At 43.5% G+C, this 26,917-nt stretch overlaps 1 protein-coding gene across 1 annotated transcript in view; it reads right to left on the reverse strand.

Annotated features, from left to right (window-relative positions):
- Positions 1-1,425: 1,425 nt before the first annotated feature.
- Positions 1,426-26,917, reverse strand: part of ALPK2 (alpha kinase 2) — a 67,295-nt gene continuing 41,803 nt past the window's right edge. The window contains 5 exon segments of the mRNA XM_075128280.1: positions 1,426-2,188; positions 13,739-13,787; positions 20,396-20,613; positions 24,459-24,547; positions 24,651-24,925. Of these exon segments, the coding sequence (XP_074984381.1) occupies positions 1,912-2,188; positions 13,739-13,787; positions 20,396-20,613; positions 24,459-24,547; positions 24,651-24,925 (908 nt within the window). The 3' untranslated portion in view covers positions 1,426-1,911.

Genomic DNA, 26,917 nt, shown 5'->3' on the forward strand with positions numbered 1-26,917 from the left:
GGGGAGCTTGGCTGCCAGTGGGTGCTGATCATCCACCAATTTTTTCCCTGTGGGTGCTCCAGCCCTGGAGCTCCTCTACGCCTCGTCTTCCACCGAGAAGATATTGCCCTTATGCCAGTGGCAGGAGTTGAAGCAGGCCCCATGGGTGGTTGAGATTCAGGGAACCACAGCTGGTTCTCTGTGGTGGCCAATCTCCACAATATGCTGCACCGCTCATACATAGTGGAGAATCGAGGTCACCACAATAGTTTCCTGTTTTAAGTATCTCAATTACTATTGTCTGGGAATTCTGGGTCAATGTGGACTCTCATGGTGACTCCCCGTTGCATTAGGCACACTTGGACCCAATGACTCTAAGCTATTCCTTCAGAAACTCAGACTGTCCCTGTAAAGACAAAAACTATTGTACCTTTGTTGTCACGGGGTCTACTTACCGCATGTGGTGTCTCCTCCTGGTGGCTCTGGGGATTAGCTCTTGCTAGGCATTGCCCTTCTCTGGTGGTGTCCCTACCCGTCATCTATTTCACCCTGTGACCCCTCTCACTCCAGGAGTTGTAGCTTCCTGTTGATGGCTTGGACCTCTGGCTAGGTCACTAAAATTTTCCCCTTCTGGGGAATTCAAAGTCCTTCTGGACCAGCTGTCTGTCTACATCTCCAACACCCTGTGCCACTTCCCAGTGACTGGTAGGGGAACCCAGGCCCAGCTACTACGCTGGGTTCCAGGTTCCAACCCAGGGACCTTCTAACAAGCAGACATGGTCTGTACAGTTTGACTTCTTGCTGCTGTTTTCCTGGCTTCTTCCTACCTATTTAGCTTCCCCCTTCCCAGGGTTTGTCAGCCCAAGCTCTCTCCTCCCAGGGAGCGACTGTAGACTACTTCCTTGTAGATTCTTGCTACTCACTGCTCCTGGGCTTTATACAGGCCCCTCCTCTTCCTGCCCAGCTGAGCTCATTTCCAATTAGTGTCCTGCTCCCTGTCTCCTTCAGGTGCAGCTTGGGCAGTTAATTGGCCGGCCCTTTAACCCCTCCAGGTCTTGTGTGGGGTGGGCACCCCATCACATGACAATTAGATCTTAGTCCTGCAAGGTGCTGAATATCCTTGGCTCCCAATGACTTCAGTATGAGTTGTATTCAGCATCCTGCAGCTTGCGCCCTCAGGCCCCAATCCTGCAACAGGCTCTGGGTGGGAGAAAGATGGATTTAATTGCAGGATCAGGGCCTCAGAGAGAAAACAAATTCTGTGGATAAGAAAGTCCCAGGTGATGCCCAGTTTTAGGATTTTTCCAACTAGGTGACTGAACTTTAGGAGGAAAGCTACATAGGTGGCAGCTAAATCCTTGAGCTTGTCCAGAGAACAGGTGTGTATAATGATCCAAATACCCATGTGGCTTATGTTTGTTTTAAAAGAAATTTAATTGGCAAAAGTACAAGGAATACGAGTATAGTAAGGATTAAAACTGTGCAAAGAGTTAGGAAATAAAGCAATTATTCTCGTACATCCTTGACCTCAGTGCCAGTATCGAGCTCTAGTCCAAAACCTTTACTAAGTGGTGGCTTAAGTAGTTTTATTTTTACATAGCTGCTGCATGCCACAGTATCACTGGTGTAGAGATCTAGGAGTTGCGAATGGAGGACAGAAATGCTCCAGTGACCCATCTCCTGCACAAAGACCAAGACACAGAGTGTGCAAATACACAGATATGACATATGTAAAAATACTTGAAAGTTAATCGAGGCAGATAGCTTTGTTTGGCTTTGAAAACTTTCCTTTGCTTTTGAATTGTAGCCTGCTAGGCCACAGATGCAGCTGGTTTCCTGGTTGCTGTTATCAAAGAACAGCTTCCAAATATTGGCATAAAGCAGAAGGCTCAGTCTAATGCCACAGTCATGTCCTTCGGTACCTGTCCATTTCTAGAGAGGAGCTTGTGCGAAGTGGTGCAGTGTTACTGGATGCTTTGAAGACAGGAGGTCTATGTTTGTCTTGGCTGCCTGTGTGCTGGCCACTCTTTTCTGTACTTTTGGTGAGTTTGGAGGGACTTTGCTTTTCATGGCTGTTGGTTTCCTCTGTTTTTGATGTCTGCCGTGGAGAGAGTTCAACCCCAACATCTCGCAGTACTTATTGCACTGGTGGAGGGCTTTAAACTGATCAATGAAGGAAATGGCGCAGTTGCCTTTAAACCCTTTGTATCTGCACCAGTGAAGAAGAACAAAAAAGGAATTTCAACATTTGTTTTTCAAGCCAGGTCTACGGTATGACTTTGGATTCATAAGTAACACTACAACATTTAATAAGCCTCTCATCGCCTCTTTGAAGGAGAGAAGTATTATCCCAATTTTCTAGATGGTAAAATGAGGAACAGAGAGACTAAATGACTCACCCAAGGCCAATCAGTGAGTCAGCTGCAGAGCAGAAAACAGGGCTCAGGAGGCTGGCTCTCAGCCCTGTGTTCCAACTATTCCTCTTCCATCTATAATTTCAACTTGTGGCTAATACAATTGTTAGTTAACAAACTTCTTAGTTAGATAAATTTATAAACAAAGAAAATTCCACAGTATAATCTTTATAAAGTGCTTGGGGCACCTCAGATAGAAGAAGCCTACAGAAGTGGGTAAGTGTGATCATTATTACTCTGAAGGAGTGTCCCTGCTGCTCACACACAGGGCTAGTGTGTGGGGGGCCACAGCCTGTCAAGCTGACCAATGTTGTCTTGTTCCCTTGTACTCTCTCCATCTCTCTAAAAAGAAAAGGAGGACTTGTGGCACCTTAGAGACTAACAAATTTATTTGAGCATAAGCTTTCGTGAGCTACAGCTCACTTCATTGGATGCATAGAATGGAACATATAGTAAGAAGATATATATACATACAGAGAACTTGAAAAGGTGGAGTAAGAGGCTAATTAATTAAGATGAGCTATCTTCTTACTATACGTTTCATTCTATGCATCCAATGAAGTGGGCTGTAGCCCACGAAAGCTTATACTCAAATAAAATGTTTAGTCTCTAAGGTGTCACAAGTACTCCTGTTCTTTTTGCGGATACAGACTAACACGGCTGCTACTCTGAAACCTCTCCATCTCTCTGTATCTATCTGTTGTTGCTTGGCTTAGATTGTAAGCTCTGGGGGCAGGGACTGTCTTTTTGTTTTGTTTGTTATCATATCAGGAGAGTGATCTTTGTCCTGTTGGGAGCTGTGCGTGAACAAATTTATCTGGTAGCATCAAAATGAAAATATCTGAGCTGCAATATACTATACAGTCCTAAAATGTCCTGGGCAATTCATTTCTCTCCCAGGCAGCCTGCCTAGTGCCAGTAAAGATGTTGCCTGCTCCAAGAAGAAAAGCCCAATCTCTATATGACGGATGGGCCTTTCGGTACTCGCATGATTTGTAGAATAAAATTCACCAAAGGAGATAAGCAGGTGGTACAGAAACCAAAAGCTATCTTTTAAGGCAGCGTGACAGTATCTTTCTCTGTTTACCTCTAACAGCTTCATTCTGCATCTCTATTGTTCCTTTAAGGTGACGGAATAGGGAGTTTGAAATGTCAGGCTATCTGCTTTCCCAGCATCAGTAATCTCACATGAGATGAAAAGGCCACCCTGGAACTCCCATGTGTCAGATCATGATGGAACACATAGTTCCACCGTAGGGTGGGAAAAAACTCTTTGACGAAAGCTCATGCTCAAATAAATTTGTTAGTCTCTATGGTGCCACAAGTCCTCCTGTTCTTTTTACAAATCCTACAGCTTCTCAAACATACCCAAAAAGTAAGTAATGCTTTTCCGCACACCCACACATTCATATTGCAGACTCCATTGCTTCCTTACAGACACACTGTCATAAAAATAAAGGGAAGGGTAACCACCTTTCTGTATACAATGCTATAAAATCCCTCCTGGCTAGAGGCAAAACCTTTTCACCTGTAAAGGGTTAAGAAGCTAAGATAACCTTGCTGGCACCTGACCAAAATGACCAATGAGGAGACAAGATACTTTCAAATATGTGGGGGGGACAAAGGGTCTGTCTGTCTGTGTGATGCTTTTGCCAGGAACAGATCAGGAATGCAGCCTTACAACTGTTAGTTAGTAAGTAATCTAGCTAGAAATGCGTTAGATTTCCTTTTGTTTAATGGCTGGTAAAATATGCTGTGCTGAATGGAATGTATATTCCTGTTTTTGTGTCTTTTTGTAACTTAAGGTTTTTGATATTTTTGGCCATTTTTGTCTCCTCGTGATGACCTTACAATCTCAGCCCCTTCCTTAAAGTTGGAGCTGGTTGAATATTAAAAAAAATAGCTCACGAAAGCTCATGCTCAAATAAATTGGTTAGTCTCTAAGGTGCCACAAGTACTCTTTTTCTTTTTTTAAAAATCTTTGTGGGAATTTTAGTGAATAAAAGCACTGCACTGAGGTTGCTATTTTGTGTCATGTGAACATACCCATGCCAAGCCAGGCAGGGGAGGATTTATCTGCCTGACAAGTGAATAAGGTGGTGGACCTGCCCTGTTCTAGACACGCTACTCAGCCTGCCTGGTGGAAGTAGAGAAATCTCCTGCTTGACTCATTTAGGGCTAAGAGTAAGAGTTTATTCCCTTCCCTGAGTAGGCAGTGGCATATAGCTGTGCTGCTCCAGGTGGAGCTCCCAAAGGGAAATGCAACTCAGACTCACCCTCTGAGTTACAATTGCTCCACAACACCTGTCTGCATACTAGGGAGCCATTGCATTTGCCCATGAACTGATCCAGCATATATAATCCACTGGTCTGTGTGTATCTGCACCCAATCCAAAGAGGACATGAGTCTATTTCAGTTCTTAGCTGCAGCTGGCTCTTCAGCTCATGCTGTAGAGACTCATGGTTCTAGGCTTGGAGGCCTCTAGTTCAATCTAGGTCAAGGTGGTGGACATCATCACATGTACTTCATCCTGTCCTCATCCCTGCCAGCCAGCCCTGTTGGCTGGTGTGTGTGTGTGTAGCCCTGGCTCTCCTTGTCCCTTTGCCGGCCTCCAGCCTAATTATCAGGCACAGAGTCTGTGCTCTCCCGCTACACTCTGACTCAGGTTTACAGTAGCTTGCACCTGATGCGCCCGCTCCTTTACACTCCCTGGCTCTGCAGGTTGCACTTACAATCTAGCCCTATGGTAGATTATAAATAGAAAGGCAAAATAGCTTGGGGCTCTGTGAGGGAATGAGGAATGTTCTCCCACTCCTGGGGGGAGGGAATAGAGCCAGGAGACTCCCAGACCAAGCCCCGTTCTAGAAGCATGAAGACCTGGCTTCAATCACATCAGAGGATGGTTCTTCTCACAGGCAAGCCGACCTGACATTGGCAAGAGTTTCGTCTTTGGATTAAGCTGAGGATAGCCTTGGGCTTGACTGTGGAAATTGGCCAGGGCAGGGCAGAGCAGCGGCTCATCAGAAAGGGCATGCATCAGAGACAGTGCTTTGTTTCTCCTTTTGTTGTGTTTTGTTTGTGTCTGAAGGGGTTTAATCATGAATATTCAACCAAGCACTGGGTGTTTGTGGAAATAAAGGCCAAATTCACAGCGACTATTAATCAACAACAAATAATTCAATGAGTTCTAGTTAAAACCTCTTCACTCTACAGTGGTTTTGTATTACTCTCCTGCATGCTGCAGCACTGTACATGTCAGAGATTCAGATGCCAGTGTCTGAGTGGATAATGAGCCTCTGTGATGTAGAGAGCCTTTGGAGAGCATCTGCTTGCTTTAATATTTAAAATATCTTGTTTCCCCTGCAGGACTGAAAGAGAGGCCACATTTCTCTTCCACTCTGAGGAGGGCTGTTCTATTGAGCAGGAAGAAATCTAAATGCTTTGGAATCTCCAGGGCCATTAGTGATCTGACAGCTTTCACTGCAATGAATGATCATTGTTTTTCTTTGTGATTGCTCTTGTAGATGTGTGCAAAATGACCAGTTTCTGAGGCATGAATGTGGTGGGTTTTCCTCCTGGCAGGCACTGGCCATTTTTCAAATTGAGAAGGGGAAACCATTTCCTTTTTCCAGGAAGCCACATTAATGGAAATTGTGTTCCTGCTGGTGGAAATTTTTCACATGCTCTTTCCTGCTCTCTGCAAGAAGTTTATGCACTGATCTATAGTACTGAAACCAATAGTTTAACAGTTTGAGATCATTTTGTCATGAAAAGGTAGAGTTTAAAATCCTATCCTCTTTCCTCATGAAACTAGAAAAATTATCCAGTCTATGGGGATAAATTATTAACTCTTATGTCAGTAATGTCTCTGCAGGATCAGTACACGTTTCTATTCACCATTGATCTCAGAGGACATATTGGAAGGAAACAACCATGAAATTATTTGTTTCTTTAGTCCATTAATTTAGGCCCAAATTTTCATCAGTGATGATTGATTCTGGGTTATTCAAACTTCAGGGGCCCAACCTGAGACATTTTGGGCCTGATTTTCATAGGTGCTGAGCTCTCAGAGCTTCCACTGAGGTCAACTGGAGTTCTGGATGCTCAGCACTCATTAAAATTAGGCCCAACGTGTCTCAAATTGAGCACCCAGAAACTCAGAGACTGCAGATGAGTGTCCAGTTCTGTGACGGTTGGCTATAGTTAATTAGTCTCTGGCTAATGGGCGAACAAGTTCAAAAGAAAATCCAGATTAATGAATTCAGACTATTTTCCTATTCATATTTTGTTTCTGTCACTCACTATGTTCCTTTTAAAGAGCTGATCATCCGATCAGGGACCAAAAAAAAAAAAAAAAGAATATCATCAATTACATGCCACAAAGAGCAGATGTTTGAAGTGAATAATTTGTGAAAACTTCACAAACAAGCCACAGTCTCAGAGTTATTCAGCTGAAATATTCAGCACATACTGAATACATTCTCAGCGAACAGGACTGGGCCTTCAGATGCTCAGGAATGAAAAACAAGGCCAACATTTTGTAGAGTTTAAAAAGGTGATTAATACTATTCCACCAGCTTTATTCACAAATCAAATCGCACCCATTTCACTTTTTCAGTCATAATTGGCTTTTGTTTGGTTTTGTAACTAGAGATAGGACAAAATCAACCATGCCCCTCTGAGGCAAACACCACCACATTTTGGAGGTTGAGAGGCTTCAAAATCTTGGGCTGGATCTGAATTTTGTGAATGGCCCCTATCTTTACAATGGGTCATCAAAAGCTACCTATTTATCCTTTTACACCACACTCTTCACCACAGCATGTGAGAATTAAATCCTTGCATCTGAGCACCCCCAGCCTTTGGGGTATTCAAAAATCCAGATCCAATTTTTGCAGTTTGTAACTCAGTGCTTCCGTCCCTTACACATCTAGAATTTATCATTTGTTCTGCAAAGTCTTAATGACTATAGTCTAGCTGCAGCTTGGAAGGACTAGTGAGGTTAATTCAAACATTCTGCTGCTATTATAGCTTGCGGGTACACATAATGGGGGAGGAGGTTTGTGTCAGCGAATGGCTTCTAAATTGGAAATGTCCTTATTTTGCTTTCATATGTATTGTGCTCAAGAGCACTCAGTGACCTTTCCATGCTCCTGAAAGAATGTTTAATCTGTTATTTAACATACCATGTGTTATTAATTAACTAGTTGGATCACTGATAAATGCAGTTTATGACAAAATCCCCTCATGTTTAGGGAGAAGCCCAAACCAAAACTCCTGAAATTTAGAGGAGTTGGGATTTGGATCCAGATTCAAACTTTGCAGTGCCTTCCCTCTCCACAGTAGGCTACCCCAAAGCTCTCCATGCTTGAAAACGTTCAGGAATTTTTAGATTCCACATTTGGCAGCCGGAGCCTTTTTTAATCCCAATGGCTATGGGTGTACAAAAGCATATCGTGATCTCATTTCCTTTGTGTTTTTTACAAACACTGGCTATTCCTTGGTACTTAACATCTAATCTTAAAATTTTGGTAGTTGTCACCAAGCTGCTAGAAATCAGATCATTGTATTTTACTTTTTTTTGTTTTAAATCTAAGAAAGAATTGAGCCAATAGCGTATTTACATGGGTTAAGTTGCTGACTTCGGTGCTCCCCAATAATTAAATGATAAATGTTTCAAGGCTTGTTTTTTTCATTTCCAGTAAAACTTTGCCCTCTAGTGGTAGACAATTTATTGCAGCCATTTCTATTACACTTCAATTTAATAAATTTGTGCTTTTGTGCCTTTTTACTCCACTGATAAAACAGGCAGGTAAGGTACGCAAAGCAATTACCAATCAGAAATGTGTTTAAATGTTGTAAGCATCTAGTCTCTTCATAACCACTACCAAAGCGGGGGAGATACCGCGGAGAGCAGACAAAGAAATAAATTCTGGACAGTGCAATTCATTGTGGTTCAGACTCTAACTGCTTGGAATCTCTGGCTTATAAAAAGATTAATGGCACTGGGCAATGCTAGAAATGTTATGCAGAATATTAATCGGGGCTGTCTCTTGCTAGGTGTATTGTATGCTTGTTTTAAAAGTAATATTAGGGGAAATTAAATGAACATAAATAATTCCTGATGTTTGCCATATCAGCTTTTCTAAATTAATCAATAACAGTTTACAGCATGACATTATAGTATTTTTCAACTTAATTATATAAGCAGTATAGTGTAGGTTTTATTTCTTTGCTAATCATTGTCATAGTGTTGTCAGAGTGAATTTAGCTTTTTATTTACTTGCTGAATTGAAGAGAAACTCTATGAATAGTCTCCATTCAGCCATAATTCTGGTAAAATTTCCCCAAGTTCAATATAGGCTCAAAGGAATTAGATATGACACCTATTGGATCAATGAGTTCATCTCCTCTGCAAAGGCAGCTAAGCCGATAATAGAATTTATGTCGGCTACCACACTGATACATTAAAAGAAAAGGAGTAAATAAATTTGTTAGTCTCTAAGGTGCCACAAGTACTCCTTTTCTTTTTGCGAATACAGACTAACATGGCTGCTACTCTGAAAACTGATACATTAGTTTCATTTCATTTCATCTCTGTCTTACAGAGTCAAAAATATTAGAATCATTATCAGAATTATAAGCCAGTATGACACTGTATGCGTTCACAGACATACTAGATTTACTATCTCATTTGTTTGTTTACAATACTAATACCCCTGTCCATCCGAACATGTTTTAAAATCAATCTGGCAAAAATTAACTCAAAGGCATCCTTCTGGGTAAATGATGAACAATGTGGGGAAAATACAGGACCAGCAAAAAATCTGTTGCCTTATAGAAATAACATGAGTCAAACAAAAGGACACTAGACATTTAAATTGCTTAAGACAAAGAGTGTCTATTTGGGGTGATCCTTAGTTCAGATTTCACTGTACAGTCTTTGTCTGACCTCATCTTCCTGTCTCTTTGTCTCAGATGGGTTTTCATCTGCATAATTTCCCATAGTATGTTGTATAATAACATTCATTAAAGCCTTCCTATAAATCATCAAGTTCCAGAGCACAGCATAACATAATTAAAACTTTTATGATTTCTTTATTTTCTAGCTGGATGATGAGAGACTAATTCAAATGATTTCACTCTGGAGCCAATGAAAAAAAAAATCAATTTAAATTTTGAAAAAGTGCCAGGCTAGAAATGTGAAGGGTTTTCCTAGAATATGCTAGGATAGTACAAAGGGTGGTGGTGGGGGAAGGAAGGGGAAGCTTTGTTTTTTTCTGTGTCTCTGGCATATAAAGAATCACATAGCCAATAAAGATATTTCTCTTTGTACATATTGCTGTGATCAGTTCTGTTTTTTGTACAGATTTCTCGAGAAAGAATATAATGTAAAGTGGTTGTCACAAGCATCTACCCAAGAAAGATGCAAGGGAACAGAACTGTGACAACACATACAACAAAGCTAGAGAAAAGAATAGCATGCATTAGTTGAGGAAACAACAAGCTTGTTAAAATAATATTGGAAAGAGTGTTCCTCTCTCTCTCTCTCTCTCTCTCTGGTGCAAAATTTCACAGCAGTTATTGTTGGCATGGTTGGAATTACTAAACATCTCAGCAGATAAATGACATTTAAAAACTGATAAAAGGAATTTTGTGATTTCCCCATGTATGGTTAATCTGTGGATCTCACTTCTGCAAGATATTGTGGTGAAGGGCTTAGCAGATTTTAAATAAAGGTTAGACATTTATGTGAATAATAATAATATCACTCAGTCATATTTTCTAGTGTAAATGTGTATGAGGGATAACGGCACCCAAGCTTCCAGAGAGGAGTCAGCAACTAACTGTCTGGGATAGTTGCCTATGTTTTCCATTATGTGGCTTTTACTTTTTCCTGTGAAGCATCTGGTATCTGCCAATGTCTGAGACGGGAGACCGGATTCGATGGACCAGGGGTCTGACCTGGTACGACTGCTTCTGTGCTCCATGACATACTCTAGCGAGGACAGAAGGCAAGGTCCTGCACCTCTGGAATGCTCTTCAGCCACTGTCACAGGCTGGCTGGCCCCTTAAGGCAACCCAGGCTCAGCCTTGCCTGTGACCAGACAGCTTTCCCCAGCTGAGGCTGAGGGAGACTTAATTATATAATGACAGGTTTCAGAGTAACAGCCGTGTTAGTCTGTATTTGCAAAAAGAAAAGGAGTACTTGTGGCACCTTAGAGACTAACCAATTTAATGACTCACCTCAGATGCCAGGGAGCAGAGAGAGGACTACTTAAACAGAGCTTCAGAGTAACAGCCGTGTTAGTCTGTATTCGCAAAAAGAAAAGGAGTACTTGTGGCACCTTAGAGACTAACCAATTTATTTGAGCATGAGCTTTCGTGAGCTACAGCTCACTTCATCGGATGCATACCGTGGAAACTGCAGCAGACTTTATATATACACAGAGAATATGAAACAATACCTCCTCCCACCCCACTGTCCTGCTGGTAATAGCTTATCTAAAGTGATCATCAGGTTGGGCCATTTCCAGCACAAATCCAGGTTTTCTCACCCTCCACCCCCCCACACAAATTCACTCTCCTGCTGGTGATAGCCCATCCAAAGTGACAACTCTTTACACAATGTGCATGATAATCAAGTTGGGCCATTTCCTGCACAAATCCAGGTTCTCTCACCCCCTCACCCCCCTCCCAAAAAACACACACACAAACTCACTATCCTGCTGGTAATAGCTCATCCAAAGTGACCATTCTCCCTACAATGTGCATGATAATTAAGGTGGGCCAAACAGAGCTGTGAACTCAGTCTGGGGAGGAGTCCCAGGAGAGAGGAGGGTGGGAAGGGCCTGAGAAAGTGAGGCTGGAAGAGACCCACAGGCAGCAGGTTAGGATCTTGTGGAGGGGCCCTGATGTAGGGCCTCTAATGACCAGAGAGATCTCTGAGGGAAGTTGTGAGAGTTCCTGGGGAGGGGACCACAATGGGGGGAAACCTGCTGGGAGGGAACAGCGACAGAGAGGCTCTGCAGGGCCCAGGGATAGGAGTTAAGAAGCCAAGAATGTCAGTGTAGCCTGAGGGGGCAGAAGAATTATTCATCTGGATTTACTGAGATTGACAGTTGGAACTTTTGTTACCCTGGAAAGGGACTGAATTTAAAAGTCTTTGAAAGAGACAGGCCATTGTGGGGCTAAGGAAGTGGGCAGTAGGGGGCACTTTGCTAGAGGCGAAGTCCCCTGCAACACCATGACTTAGCACCAAGGGGTACTAGGGTGGTAAGAGTGACCACTTACAGTCCCAGGGGAGCAAACCTGCTCCATGCCTTCTAGAAGACTTCATAAAAACCAGTGGGTGAAATCCTGGTCTTATTGAAATCAATGGCAAAACTCCCACTGTATTCAACGGGGCCAAGATTTCACCCAGAGTTCCCACTCCCTGACATGAGTTATCCTCACAGAGGGATTAAAGGGGCCTGTGCTTTTAGCTATTATCTTATAGCAGATTAAAAATTAGTAGTACTTTGGGAGAAGTGGAAAAGAATTATAACATAAATGGGCTAAGCTTTTCATTTCTGATGTGGAATTCTATATATTTGTCTCTTAAGAAGGTCTAAAATAATTGCAGAGCCACTTATAGACAGGTTGCTTGTAAATGCCTTGTACTGTGTTTGACAGCTCCAAGAGGTTTTTGTTTTTGCAAAGCAGGGGGCTACAATTTGCAATTAAATAAATGCCAGCAAATCGTTAAATGAGTTTCCTTTGTGCATCAAGTTATGAGACTAGATATAGTTGCATTGGACATTCTCCCTCCCTCACCTGCCTTGCATGGCTCGCAAGAGCACCCAGTCAAGCCTGAGAAAACAAGAGGCATCTGAGTGTGTCGTGGGAGGAATAGCTGTAGCTCACGAAAGCTCATGCTCAAATAAATTGGTTAGTCTCTAAGGTGCCACAAGTACTCCTTTTCTTTTTGCGAATACAGACTAACACGGCTGTTACTCTGACACCGAGTCTGAAATTTGAGAAGAGGGGTAATTATATATAAGACAAGGTGCCACTGTTTTCCGGAAGTAGGAGGGATGTTTAGTTTTAGTATCACATAACTAATAATGACAGTATCTGTAGGCTTCTGACCTTTCCGCTGAGCCTGGGACTCTCTGCCATGCTCAAATCTCTTCCAGCAAACCATTTTATTCTTCAACATGAAACTTAGGAAAAATGTCAAAACAGAAGGAAGTTCTTCTGTCCCCCACATGATACAGCTCCCAGAGGCTTCCCCCGGCCCCTTTGAAAGGAGTGCTGAAAGGAGAACGTGCCCTTTCCTTCACTCCTGCTGCATCAAGGTCTACTGCAGGATCCCATCTCTCATCTGCAGCTCCTCTCCGCTGAACCACTTGCTGACTTTCACAATCACTTGCTCCCTTCCCAGCTGGGTCTGATCACTGAACAGGGCTTGCTGGCCCCAGGCCCCTGGCACTTAATGAGGCAGACCACCTTGTTGCAATATCCATCAATCCATGGTCGCTGCCAGCAAGTGCGAGTTGTGGTATGGATGCATCCCATTCCTGGGACATTGTGTGTTTCATAACAGTTATTCAATAGCCATCAGATAGTAACAACTCTCAGTCACTTCTGGGCTGGGCTGGCCTTGAACAAGCAACCTAGACAGGATAGACTGGGGCTGCCAAACATTTCAAAAAGAACAAGTGATTTTTGGATGCCTCATTTTTTAGGTGCTCAAACTGAGGTGCCTTAACGGGCCTGATCTTCAGAAGGTGATTCTTCACCACTTCTGAAAATCAAGCCCTTATAAAGTATCTCAAGATGGGTACACAAAATCACTTTTGAAAATGTAGGCCTGTATCCCACTACCCATCCCCTGAATCATCACATCTCCCGGATTTTTCAAATAATTTTGCATTGTGGATAAGATAGGAACTGAAGCATTAAATATCGACTGTTCTATTGATTTGTATTGCATGGGAGATAAAAAAAAAACAAATAGAAAAGAAAATCTTGGTGATTATTTGTTATTTTACAAGGAACACCAATGATATCTTATTTGTTCCAAGAAAAAGTGTTTATGAAGAAATTCTGCAAAGCAAAACCTCCAGTTTGTTCGCTTTTCTTCAAAGAGGAAAACAAATGTGTTTTCTTGATAGGAAGGTTCCCATTAATATTTTATGAATGTGAGGAGGTTAACAGAAATTGCACTGGGATTGTTTTCCCCCGTAAAGTTATGGTGAGAAATAAACCTCCAATGCACCCACCCCCATCAGGTTTACACTGTGAGGAGTTTGAAGCACAATGCAAATATATTTCATTAAGAAATATGTCTTTCACTCACCCTTTGGCCAATGTTGCTATGCCAACGTCAGTTAACTTCATTCCTACACCTACAAAACCAAAACAAAACAGGGAGCTTGCATTATACCAGGCTTTCTAGGAGTGTCTTCAGATTTATAGCCTTATAGATGCAGCTAGGTATTCTTTATTGATTATAGTTTGTTTCAGTCATCTCTGTGTAGTGGCAATATTTTAACATTCTCCCCTCAAACGTAGGGTTTTTGCTCTGTGTGATTCACAACACTAGCAGCAGTCAGGAGCATTCCAGTGATTTACAAACAGAGTGATAAATGGAGCTCTAAGGCTCTGGAATGTTTCCGATGCTGGAGGGTAACTGAGGAGCCTCACTTCAACTGTGACATCTTAAAGGAACATCTGAATCCAGCATGAGAACATTGATCATCTGCAAAGAGATGCATAAGGGTCATTTATTGTTCCTAAGTTTTGGGATTTGGATGTTTGCAAGCTGGGGTGGGGTACAGTGTATTCCAATGTGGAAACCACTTTGCATATCAGCACCATGGCCCAACAATCTTTGCTCTCTGTTTAGTTTTTTGGGTGACCAATAGGCACTAAATTAAACTCTTCACTCAGTGTTTCCAAAAAGCTCTTATGCTTCCCACTTTTACCCCACTTTTGGTTTACTAGCCATTGTGGGGAAATCCCTGCCCTGTGTTGTGAGCTTGTGCTGTGGAAAGATGATGATGCAGGGAGCCTCCTTCTCCCTCAGAGCAGGTGTGCAGGTGTAGGGTAGGATACAGATCTAGCACTTCCTCAAGTGCACCGCAGGAAACAAAAGCTAATGTACCTTGCAACAGTCACAGCCAAGCCATTCCAAGGGGATGTGGTCAGCAGGTTTGGGGCATGGACAGGGTCCGAGTGGTCCCCCTTTGTGAGGATGCTGCTGTCAGCAGCAGATACACCGTGCTCCTTTTTTGGAGCAGCAGTTGTAAGAATCAATACAGAGCATATAACCCGCAGGCTCAGATACTAAGTCAGCTGCTCTGCTTCCTGACTCTAGCATGCCTCATACTCATAAGGCCAGGAGGAATTTGCCCTATAGACTTTTCCCTGTCAATTCATTTGCATTTGTTTGGGGGGGGGAGGAGGAGTTTCAGCCTTCTCATTTGAAAGGGTAAGGGGTGAAAGATTCCACGTTTCCTTGCAGAACCCCAGCCAGGACAGTTGCTCTATTTATTCCCTCAACAACTTAGTGAACACATACACTGTACTTTTTAAAAGGCCAAATATTTGCACAATGCGGATGAGTGAGGCACATAATGGTGTCATGGCAGCGTTCTCTAGATAGGAGGAGGGCATTCCTTCAGACGCGATCAGGAGCCTGGGTGTGAATTTTTCCGTTGGTTTTAATAGATGTTAGATGGTTAAATGCAAGGCAAAGTGAGGGCACAAGGTGCTGTTTTTAGAGTCTTTTAATTCACAAAGCAGTTCATAAATCCCAGAGTGGTGGGGTGAAAAGCAGGCATTAGTTAGCCTTGTGGTGAATGTTCTGATTTACTAACGTGCATTTGTAATAAAATTAAATCTCCTAGTAAGAGTGTGAGACTTTTTTTCTTTTCTTTCCAAGCTGGTTATTTACAGAGACACAAGCCATGCAAAAACCTCCCCTCCCCCGGATTGGATGCTAATGAACCTTTTTAAAGCACTTGCCACAGCAAGCAGCTAATCCATTTCTTTCCTGTGAGTGTGGATAACACACAGAAAGCCAATACCACACCAGAGCTCACAGGGCCTGTGTTAGGGAGTAGAAAAGAAAATATCAGAAACATCCCTGCACAGCTTTTATTCTCTCCCATGTGAGATGCCCTATCAAAAGGTGGTGTATTGTTGCAATTGTCCTCCCCACATATTTGTATTGTTCTCTAGTCACTTTGCCAAAGGCACTTGTAATTAGTATTGATTTTTTTTTAATTACCAGGTGGGTCTCAGTGCTTCAATTAGACAAAAAGAATATACTTTAGAAAATCCTATGTCCCTATATAATAATTTGACTGTGGTTCCTCTGGCATAATGCTAGTTTGAATTGTTATTTCAGGGAAAAAAGACTATTACAATAAGTTTTTGATAACAGTAATTTACAGATATTTTTATACTGACAGGGTATCATCTAATTAGCTAATTCCCATGAACGATGTTCTTTATTTGTACTTCAGTAGAGTGTAGGAGTCATGAACCAGGGCCCCATTGTGTGAGGCATTGTACAAACAAGCTCATTGGAAGCTGGAGCCATGGGATTTCCTGGGTTGCATAAGAGGTTCAGGTGTGATTCCTGAATCCAGGCTCTCACTACCAAGGCCAGAAAGGACCAGGAGCATTGCAAGGGCAGCATGCTTAGCACAGCAGGGGGAGCAGGTCAGGAACAACACAGTTAGACTCAGATGAGAGAACTATATGTCTAGAACGGGCTGGAGAAAGTAAAACACAAGCTGAACAGTTGGTGGAGCAAGGAGAAGTGCTGCCTAGGGCTCCAGAGAACAAGCTCCACTCCAAGAGACCCAATTTAAAGCTCCAACTAGGACAAGGAAACGGTTTTAGCTTGTTGAGAGCACAGTCATCGAAAAACATCATCGGGCCATTCAGAACCCACTTGTCAAAACATAGGCTGTTTTGGGGGAGTCAGATCCTGCTGTGTGTTACACTCTGCCAGTCCCACTGACATCAGCGTAACTGAGAGCTGAAAGTAGCCCTTGGTCTGTAGCCTAGGACAAATTATTGAAGGTGAAATTCCTCCTCATGCAGACGACCAGCCCAAAGACTACACCATTTAAATCTGACTTTTATCCCTATATTAATGTTTAAGTGGTGCAATAGGCTTCATGCTATTTCACCCCATGGTTACTAATACCATCATTAATATCTGTATGGGACAGATTGCCCCTTTTGTCCTCCTGCTGTAAGACAATGTACAGCCAACTGAACGGATGGGTTCTGTGTGATCAAAGGGTTTCTCATGCTCTAAATTCCTTCTCTTGCACCCATAGCAAAGCTCCTTTTGACTTAAGTGGGCATGGGTCAGGCTTGAAGGCTGCGTCTAGACTACCACTTATGCCAGCAAAACTTATGGCACCCAGGGGTGTGAAAAAAATACCCTCCTGAGAAACATAAGTTTCTCTGGCACAAGTACTCATGTGTACAGCATTATGTTGGCAGGAGAGGTTCTCCCACCGACATAGCTACCACCACTCATTGGGGTAATTTTATTAGGTCAACGGGAGAGCTCTCTACCATCAGCATAGAGCAGCTACACGCGTGATCTTACAGCGGCGCTGCTGCAGTGGTACAGCTGTGCTGCTGTAAGCTCGCTAGTGTAGACATGACCTCAGGCAGCTAAAGCCTTTGAGCTGTTACTGACATGCCACTTGAGATGCTGTATGGAATTGTGACACACTTTATATTATTATTATTATTATTAATACCAATGTTCTAAAATTGAAATGAATCGGGCTAGATATGCCGTGTAAGGTATCTGTGAAAATGTTATGATTTTCCAAGTATGATAATCTTGCTTATATGTTTGTATCACCTTTGTATTGTGAGTTATAGATATGTAGGGTATATCTGCATTTCCAAACTTGTGCGGTGCATCTGGGTGACACCCCCAAACAGATTACCACTGCCTAGCCTGTTCAATGGCCCATCGAGAGTCATCAACTGTACAATGAACCCATTGAAAGGAACCAGAGAATACACCTGATGAGTCAGCAGGGCATGTAGGGGCATGCCTATAGACAGAACTCTAAGGCTTTTCCATGCCATGGGCTGTGAAGCTTGTGTTTGGTACAAAGGAAGTACAAGCTGCATGGCCAAAGAATATAAAAGGCAGCTGCATCGTCTTCATTCCTGCTTCTTACCTCTGGAGTAACTTTTCTACAAACTGAAGCTCTGAACGACCCATCCATGCTGTGGATGTATTCCAGAGGGACTTTCAAGCCGGCAAATTCACCAGTACTGCTAAGAACCTGATATATGGATGTCGAAGCCTCCATATATATCTGGGTGCTTTATCATTTAACAACTCTCTTCTTATTCTTTCTTTATTTTATAATAAACGTTTACTTTTAGATGCTAAAGGATTAGCTGGTAGTGTGGTATTTTGGGTAAGATCCAAACTAATACTGACCTGGTAATGTGGCTGGCCTTTTGGGGTCTGAAGAACCTTTTGTATAGTGAGCAAAGTTTTTAAATAACTTCTCACTGTACTGGACCTATGAGCTGATTGGGAGCCAGAGAATTGGAATGTAATAAAGGGGACTATGTGATCTCTTTTTTCAGCTTCTTGATAACCAGCGTGGGGGATCAGAAGCACAGTTTGTGACTGGTTAGTGAGTTTAACTTCAGTGTTAACCACCAGTTTTGGGGGTATCTGCTCTCCCTTTTGCAGCCTGCCCTGACCTTGGCATTTTAAGTGAGGGCTGCTCCAGGCACACTGGCTCACACTACTTACGTTGTGTTTCTAAAATAAAGGCTCAAGACAAAATGTTCCAACTTTGGTGCCTGAAGACTGGGATTTAAATCCATATTTAGACACCTAAACATGTGGCCTAGTATTCAGAGGTGTGGAACACCTGCAACTCCTAGTCTGGGTTATAATGCCTAGTAATAATACTGTTCTTTACAGGGGACTATGCTTGATGCCATGGAGTGGTTGTATGTTCCAATGACCCTGAGAGGCTGTGACGGCAGGAGTTTTAACTCCTGTTAGGACTATCCAACAGAGAGGTCAAAGGGTAAGGACCAGACAAAAAGAAGCCCGCTGGCTGAGCAATAGGCCAACAACCTATCCTTGTAAAAGAGCTGAGTTATAGAAACACAACAGGAGAGCCATTCTGTCAAACAGCACGATAGACAGGGATGGCGGAGCCTTGTGGGTACTGCAAGTGGTGTCTGATGGTGTGGGAAGGATTCTGAATGTGGGGATGAAAGGTCAAGAATTAAATACTAGAGCGACAAAAGGAATTAAAAAGGCACTCAAGAGAGAGACAGTAAGCGCGCTAGCCGATGTGCGACCAGGACACGGCACATGATCTGTTCAACAGGAATCTCTCTGGTCCTCATCCAGGAGAGGCAGTTTTATGTGATAAGGTTAGTGAGTGAGAGTAACCCATGCATGCTTGGTGTGGCACTCTGTCCTTTTTTGGGGTGGCTAGACCAGCCAGAGCAGGGGCAGGCAAACTTTTTGGCCTGAGGGCTGCATGGGGTTTCCAAAATTGTATGGAGGGCCTGTTAGGGGAGGCTGTGCCCCTGCCCCCTATTCGACCCCCCCTGCTTCTCGCCCCCTGCCGGCCCCCCAGGACCCCTGCCCCATCCACATCCCCGCTCTCTGTCTCCTGACCGCCCCTGGACCCCCCTGACGCCCCATCCAACCCCTCCTCTCATTCCTGACACCCCCCCTTCCCCGGGACCCCTATCCCATCCAACCACCTCTTCTCTCTGACCCCCCCCCAGACCTCCCATACCTAACTGCCACCCGCCGTCCCATCCAACCCCTCTCCTTCCTGACTGCCTCCCTGGGACCCCTGCCCCATGCAACCCCCCCCTGCTCCCTGACTGCCCCCGGAACCCCTGTCCCTGACTGCTCCCCGCTGCCCCATCCAACCCCTCCTCTCCTTCCTGACTGCCCCACCCCGGGACCCCTGCCTCCATTCAACCCCCGTTTCCCGCCCTCTGACTTCCCTGACCCCTATCCACACCTCTGGCCCCTGACCACCCCCCGAATTCCCCTGCCCTCTATCCAAACTCCCTTGTTCCCTGCCCCCTTACTGCGTTGCCTGGAGCACCGGTGGCTGGTGGCGCGGCTGCACCAGGACAGGTAGCTGCGCCGTCTGGCTGGAGCCAGCCATGCACCGCACAGCACGGAGCACGGGGTCAGGCTGGGCTCTGCAGCTGTGCTGCCCCAGGAGCTCACAGCCCTGCCCCCCAGAGCACTGACCAGGCGGTGCAGTGAGCAGAGGCTGTGGGGGAAGGGGACAGCGGGGGAGGGGTCGGGGGCGAGCCTCCCGGGCCAGGAGCTCAGGGGCCGGGCAGGAGAGTCTTGCGGGCCGGGTGTGGCCTACGGGCCCTAGTTTGCCCACCTCTGAGCTAGAGATTGATGAGCCTGCTACAGCCTTGGCTAAGAGATATGCGTCTTTTAGCTCATGCAGTAGAGGATCATGTGTTAAATGCAAGAGCTCCCAGTTTTGATCCCGACTGGGGTCAGTCAGCGTTACATGACCATGCTCAGCAAGTTTAGCATGTTGAAAACAGCAAAGAATAGAATTGTGCTGAGGGCAAACGTACACAGCCTCTGGCCGTGAGATTCCCAGCCTGGGTCGACAGACGTGGGTTGGTGAGACTCGTGTTAGCACTCTAAAAATAGCTGTGTAGACAGCACTTCCAAGTGCATTGCCCCCATCCCTCGGCTTCAGAGTCTGAGTTGCTGCCCAAGTTGTAACTTCAGTGCAGATTACGCAGCTATTTTTAGAGTACTAGCACAAACCCCCACCCCAAATCTGTCAGCCCAGGCGGGGAGGCTCACTACCTCTGACTCCACAGATGTACTATGAAAGACTGTCCAGTCACTGGGAGACTGAGTGATTGGCTGTCAGGGTGATAGCATGGAGGAACTGTCACATTCTGTCACAAGGATCAGAACTCTCACCTTGAAAATCTGTAACCAGCAAATTTCCATTGGTTTTCTCGTACAGCCAGTGCTGGAAGGTGCAACACTTCTGACCAGCTTCTGAGTCTTTTCTCATGAAATTTATTTCCTTGCCATCCACGACAGAATACTTCACAAATTCTCCAATCAGTTCCTCTTCCACGGTTGCATAAGGGATATTATTCTCAGGACGATGAACAAGGAAAATAGGAATGATCCTGAAATCGAACCCAATAAACCTTAATGATTTCAGTCAGGGAAAGTGTAAGAAAGAGACTTTTTGTCCAGGAACATGCAGTCTCAGACAATCAATAGAAAAGATACTAGGGCTGAGTCAAGTTTGATAGTGGGAAACATTTTGATAGGCATTGGATCCTTCTATTGTGCAATGATCTACAAATTATGTAAGTTCTGTTTCATTTACTGGGTCAAATCTAAACCCCTCTGCATTAAGTTTTCAAAGCATAGTTGCTAATACTGTCCTTGTACATTCTGAAAATGAAGGCCTACTAATTTTTGGGTCCATTGTTTTAATGGTGCCTTTTTGACAACAGAAGGCCTGATTTTTAAAGGTGCTGATCTTCCAGTGGCTTCCATGGCAATGTTATCTGTGATCAGTTTTGATGCACTGCAGGGCTTGGGTTTCTCAATTTGTGCACCTAAAGCCAGAGGCATCCAAAGTTAGTTAACACTTTTGAAAATTCAGACCAAAATAATTCTTTTGCCAGACAATAAAAGGAAATATAAGAACTTCTTTTTAGAGGGCTTATTTGATTCTTGGTACAGACTGGCTCAAGCCAAAGCCTTGGAGCTGAAAATCCCTGAACTTTGGTGAAGTTTGTGTCTAGTTCAGAACTCCTCAGCTGACTTCAGGTGAAATTTCACTTGGAAATTCAAAACCAGGCAAAACTCACTTGGTTTTCCAAACTGAAAACTTGGGCTAATTTTGCCAGAAGGTTTGCAAAGCCTTCCATGAATGTGGGCTGGTTTTGCCAGACCCTGGGTTCACTTATGGTTCGGGATGGAATAGGTATGAAACTGGTTGCGGTCCAAATCCAGACAAACTGTGGCAGTTTTGCTTTGAGTTATGGGATCTTCTCAAAGACACACTGAACATAAAGTGAAACTGATGAGCTTTGCATGTCCAGCTAGCACATACTTGAATCTGTTGAGGATTCTAGAAACTACTTGTCTCACTGCCAACATGAACCTGCCAACATGAACCAGAATTCATTGCTGCTGCATCTCGGCTTCTGAGAAGTGCACTGAAACCTCACAATGAGCCTGATTCTGTTTACATATCTACTGAAGTGACACAGGAGTGCTCCTGTATGGAGCAATAGTCACTGCTTTACTGGAAGATATGGCAAATCTCAGAGAAGTGTGGTCCTCTCCAGTCACATGCTTTCCTGCATCCAACATCATCCCTTAAAGCAATACTGCCAAAATGGTGGTGGTCACACCCAGAAGTACAACTCTCAAGGACAGTCCAGTACTTCTGGAAATGGCAGTGTTCAAGGGGCCTGATTCCCAGCATAATTTGTGTACACACAGCTCATATTGAAATGAATTGGAGTGTTGCCCATATAACTGATGGGGTACAGAGGCCTGAGATGGCTTGGAGATAGGGCAGATGGTCACGCACTTGGAGAACTCTTCCTTTTTGCTCTTTCAAGCCTGGTCTACATTTAATTTTTACTGGTATAACTATTTTGTTTATGGGTGTGGTTTTTATTTTTATTTTAACCGATGTAGGTAAATGGGTAAAAGCCCTAGCGTGGAGCAGGAATGCTGGTATAAAGGGGCCTGACACCTGTCCAGTTATTCCCTTTGCCATTTGGGAACAGCTGTACCCTTTTATACTGATACAACGGTGTCCTCACTAGCAGCCCAGGATGTGAAGATTGCAGTTCTGGAGGAGGAGGAGGCTCTTTCTCTCGCTCGGTAAAACCTCTCATTCCCTTTACAGGGGTGCTGCCAGGAACGATATTTGCTTTGAAGGAAAGCGTGTGGTACTGAACAGGTTGCTTTGGCAAAGCGTCCCAGAGGCTGCATTTTGTGTGGTGTCAACAGAGCGCATTTGGAAAATTATTTATAGGCACCAATGTCGTCGTCGCAGCAGCTTGCAGTAAATGCCACAAGACTTACAGCCCTTCCTTACTGCATGGTTTTAAAAGGTCCCACCGAAAAATCCTCTTAAATGCCGTCTCGGGCATGTAGGTCCCTTTACACTCATGTGAGAACCTCTTTCTTTGCTGTGCTTTCCCCCCTAACACTCAGTGTTGCAGCGTGGCCTGCTTTTATCTCAGATCTATGGAGAAAATAAAAACAGTCATGCTGAACGTGCCTACTGTATACAGCATAACCAAATGGAAGCAGTCCAGCCTTCCTCTTTCTGTCTGGTGCTGTATGAAATAGCTGCCACCATGAATGGCATGTATATAAGTTATTCTAATTAGTAAAGATGGAAAGAGGTGGTGTGGATACCAACACCACCTGCTGTTTTGGATAAAGCAAGGGCTTAGCTTACTGTTCAGCTCCCTTTGGGTCAGTATCTAGATATGTTTTATTTCACTGTTTCCAAATGGAATCATCTTTCACTATATAGAGAGACTACTGGGAAAATAGTTAACTCATCCACTCTAATCTTTTTCAGTGATTCAGATGCAGCTGAAGCAGATATCTTATGTCATCTAGAAGGAGATGGAGACTTAGGCTGCTCACAGGCATGTGAGATTTATCCTTGAGGTGAGTCATGGACAGGTGGAATTTCAACCATCCTTAGGGCATCTGACTATGTATGGTAGCCATACACATGAACAGCAAATCCTTTGAAAAAGATCTGAGTTATCTGTTGCAAAATTCACGAGGTGTCACTTCCCAACCTGAGGCGCAGCGATGGGTCTGTCCTAAAACTACTCATCTGATCTTCACACATAGACAAACCCTCTCTCTACACTGGGACAATCCTTCGATATGACCATCCCAAACTTGGGAAGAGTCCCGAACCAGAGCTAAACTTTGTGGCTTAAGCACAAATGGCATTTTGGGATGTATAAGTAGGGGCATAGTGAGCAGATCAAGGGACGTGATCATTCCCCTCTATTCGACATTGGTGAGGCCTCATCTGGAGTACTGTGTCCAGTTTTGGGCCCCACACTACAAGAAGGATGTGGATAAATTGGAGAGAGTCCAGCGAAGGGCAACAAAAATGATTAGGGGTCTAGAACACATGACTTATGAGGAGAGGCTGAGGGAGCTGGGATTGTTTAGCCTGCAGAAGAGAAGAATGAGGGGGGATTTGATAGCTGCTTTCAACTACCTGAAAGGGGGTTCCAAAGAGGATGGCTCTAGACTGTTCTCAGTGGTAGCAGATGACAGAACAAGGAGTAATGGTCTCAAGCTGCAGTGGGGGAGGTTTAGATTGGATATTAGGAAAAACTTTTTCACTATGAGGGTGGTGAAACACTGGAATGCGTTACCTAGGGAGGTGGTAGAATCTCCTTCCTTAGAGGTTTTTAAGGTCAGGCTTGACAAAGCCCTGGCTGGGATGATTTAACTGGGAATTGGTCCTGCTTCGAGCAGGGGGTTGAACTAGATGACCTTCTGGGGTCCCTTCCAACCCTGATATTCTATGATTCTATGAAATGGGCTCAGGTGACTCATCTAAACAGAAGAGACTTAGTACCAGCTTTCAGAAATGCTAGGGTTTTTTTGCTAGGTTTTATTTTTAATTGAGAGCTTTGGGGTTTGACTCTCATCTCCCACTGGGTTTACACTGGTGTACTTGCACTGACTTACACTGATGTAAAGAGTAACCTATATAAGTGAGATCGGAATTAGGCCCTCTGCTTCTGAATCTCTGGTACTCACTGGATTTTACTCTTTTTCTCTATAATTGGAAGAAAGAATCATTCTTACCATTTCATCATTACCAAGTATGATCTAAGATATGACTGCAGTGGTACCCCATATGTTCTCAGCATGCCTGTTTTTTTCTTCCCCAGCAATATTTTCCAGGAGCCAGATGGCCAGTGTAGCTCAGAATAATATATATACTCACTCTGGCACTTCTCCAAAGCCTTCCAAAGATTCTGCTTCTGCTGCATATATCTTCGCGTACTCTCTTGCAGTATTTTGAACATAGCATTCCTATATTACAAACAGGAATGCCAATGTAGCGTTACTGAAAACATTTAAATTTCAAAGCCAGCTCTTCCCACAATGTTTGTTTACAGAGGAAAATGGAGTTTACCTGCATTGCCAGTTTGTAGTTCTTCTGAACAAGTTCATCCTTGGTTTTGGTCCCATATGAAATAGCAGTGTGCACTTTAAGAACACAGGGATGACCGGGGCTGAATATAGGCACTAGGCCTTGCATCACTTTACTTCGAAATGCTTTCCGGTGCACCCCTTCGCCAAAGTGTAACTCTTCCGTTACTATTCTTCCATGCAGGTTGCCACCGAAATAGCTATCGCTGAGGAAGTCTTCTCTGAATATGAGCTGAATGAATTCAATCTCTTCCAAACCTAAACCACAATGAAACTGTGTTCTGTACAGCATCTTTCCATATACACAGTAAATTGCAAAGAAAGAGACTGTTGAGAGTGAAAAGAAAAGAATAGGGGAAAGGTGGAAAGAAGGTTCTGATGGGGAAAGAGAAGCAGAAGAGAATGCTGAGACACTATGGAGGGACAGAGAGGGAATTATATTGATGGAGTAGAGAGGGAATTAGAGAGCTACAAGGTCCATGAGGTAGGCTGGAGCAAATCCACAATGGATTTTAAAAACAAGAAGGGCAGTTTTGAACTGGATCCTCAAATGTACATGAAGCCACTACAGTTGCTTGAAAACCTGAAGTTGGTAGTGGAGATGATTTGCTTCAAATTTTTTGGTCCTGCGAGAAGGCAGGAAAGTTGGGCCTTGAGTCTACAAAATACACACACAGCTAGGGCGTGCTCCATTTGCATGTGTGATTGCACGCCTAACCTCCCTGCAAATCAGGCCTAATCTTTTTAGAAAAGCTTGAAGACGTGAGGTTGTTGTCAATTCTGCTTTAGCTTATTTTACAATTTGAAAAACAATGTTTAAAAATTAACTTTAGCTTTCAGATTTCTTCAGTGCAGAAACCATGTTTACCTGTGTGCTTGTACAGCACCTGGTTCAAGGAGGTCCCGATCTGGACCAGGTACTACCATAATATAAATAATAATTATAGCATCAATAACGTTTTTCAGATCAGTCCCAGAGCTGCAGAATTACATGCTAAATCATGTATCTTGAATAGTTGTGTTTTAAAGCGGTAAGCACTAGGTTAAAGATCAATTAGAAATGAAAGAAGATAATAGGAGGACTAGGAGGGATGGTCTAGGTAATACTTAGTCGTGCCTCAGTGCAGGGACTGGACTTGATGACCTATCGAGTCCTTTCCAGTCCTCCATTTCCATGATTCTATGACTTTTATTCCACAGGTGGTTTTGTGTAGACTCAGGTTCTCCATAAAATATTGTGTCACATTCATCTGTGGGGTAACTGCATTAATTTCAGTGGGGGTGTCACTAGGCATAAATTTGAACCATGGTTTCTCAAACTGTTACCTGTGGATTTTATAGGTAGCACTGAGATGACGAACATCTGCTTAAGTTTGTTAAAACTGAATAAAACTGCAGAATTACTGACTTCAATTTTCCAAATGTGTGGAATAACGTTATCAAGAAAATACAGACAAAATATTGGAGGAAGAAGAAGCAGGGAAATACAAAAAGAGTAAAAGAAAAAACCGAAGTGGGGAAAAGGGAAAGATTATAGAGGAAAACGAACTAAAAATTCTACCTACGTTTCAGATCTGCAGAGTAGGGTGACTAGATGTCCCGATATTAGGGACTTTGTCTTATATAGACAACTATACTCCCTGCCCCCTGAAAAAAAAAAAAAGTATCCCAATTTTTGTCACTTGCTATCTGGTCACTCTACTGCAGAGTTACGCAGAGTGAGGACTACTCTCATCTCTCTATGTGCACACAACTTCTCCCGTGTTAATGAAAAGTGAGAGAAGAAAACCTAAAGCCCTAAGTGCGCAGTACAAAGTCTTTCCTCTTACTAAAGTGACTGTCTCTGTTGTAGAGGATGTAAACCTTTGACTCCCTTTGAAGCAAAGAATGAACAGTGTATGTATATATACAGTGCTATAATAAAAGGGTTCCTTATCTCCAATTATAGTTCTTTTATCAAGTTATACAGCATTGCTAGATGAAAAGCCCTCCATTTGTTTGAAAGAGGAAGTGAATGATTAATTCTACTCCACAAAGAGAAACAAGAAAAAAATCAACCATCTGAATGAAGTAGTTGACTAGTACAGTATGTTCAGAAATGATAAATCAATTTGCAAAGCGTTGTCTATCTTTAGCACATGCATAGCAAGATGTGCCGGTCTGATTAAATAAAAGATAACACATGGGGAAAATATTCCAGATCTCCATGCTTGCCCTTCTCCTTGGGTAAAGTTACACAGCAGACAACTT

This window comes from Caretta caretta, chromosome 5 (assembly GCF_965140235.1).
Source record: "Caretta caretta isolate rCarCar2 chromosome 5, rCarCar1.hap1, whole genome shotgun sequence".
NCBI lineage: Eukaryota > Metazoa > Chordata > Testudines > Cheloniidae > Caretta > Caretta caretta.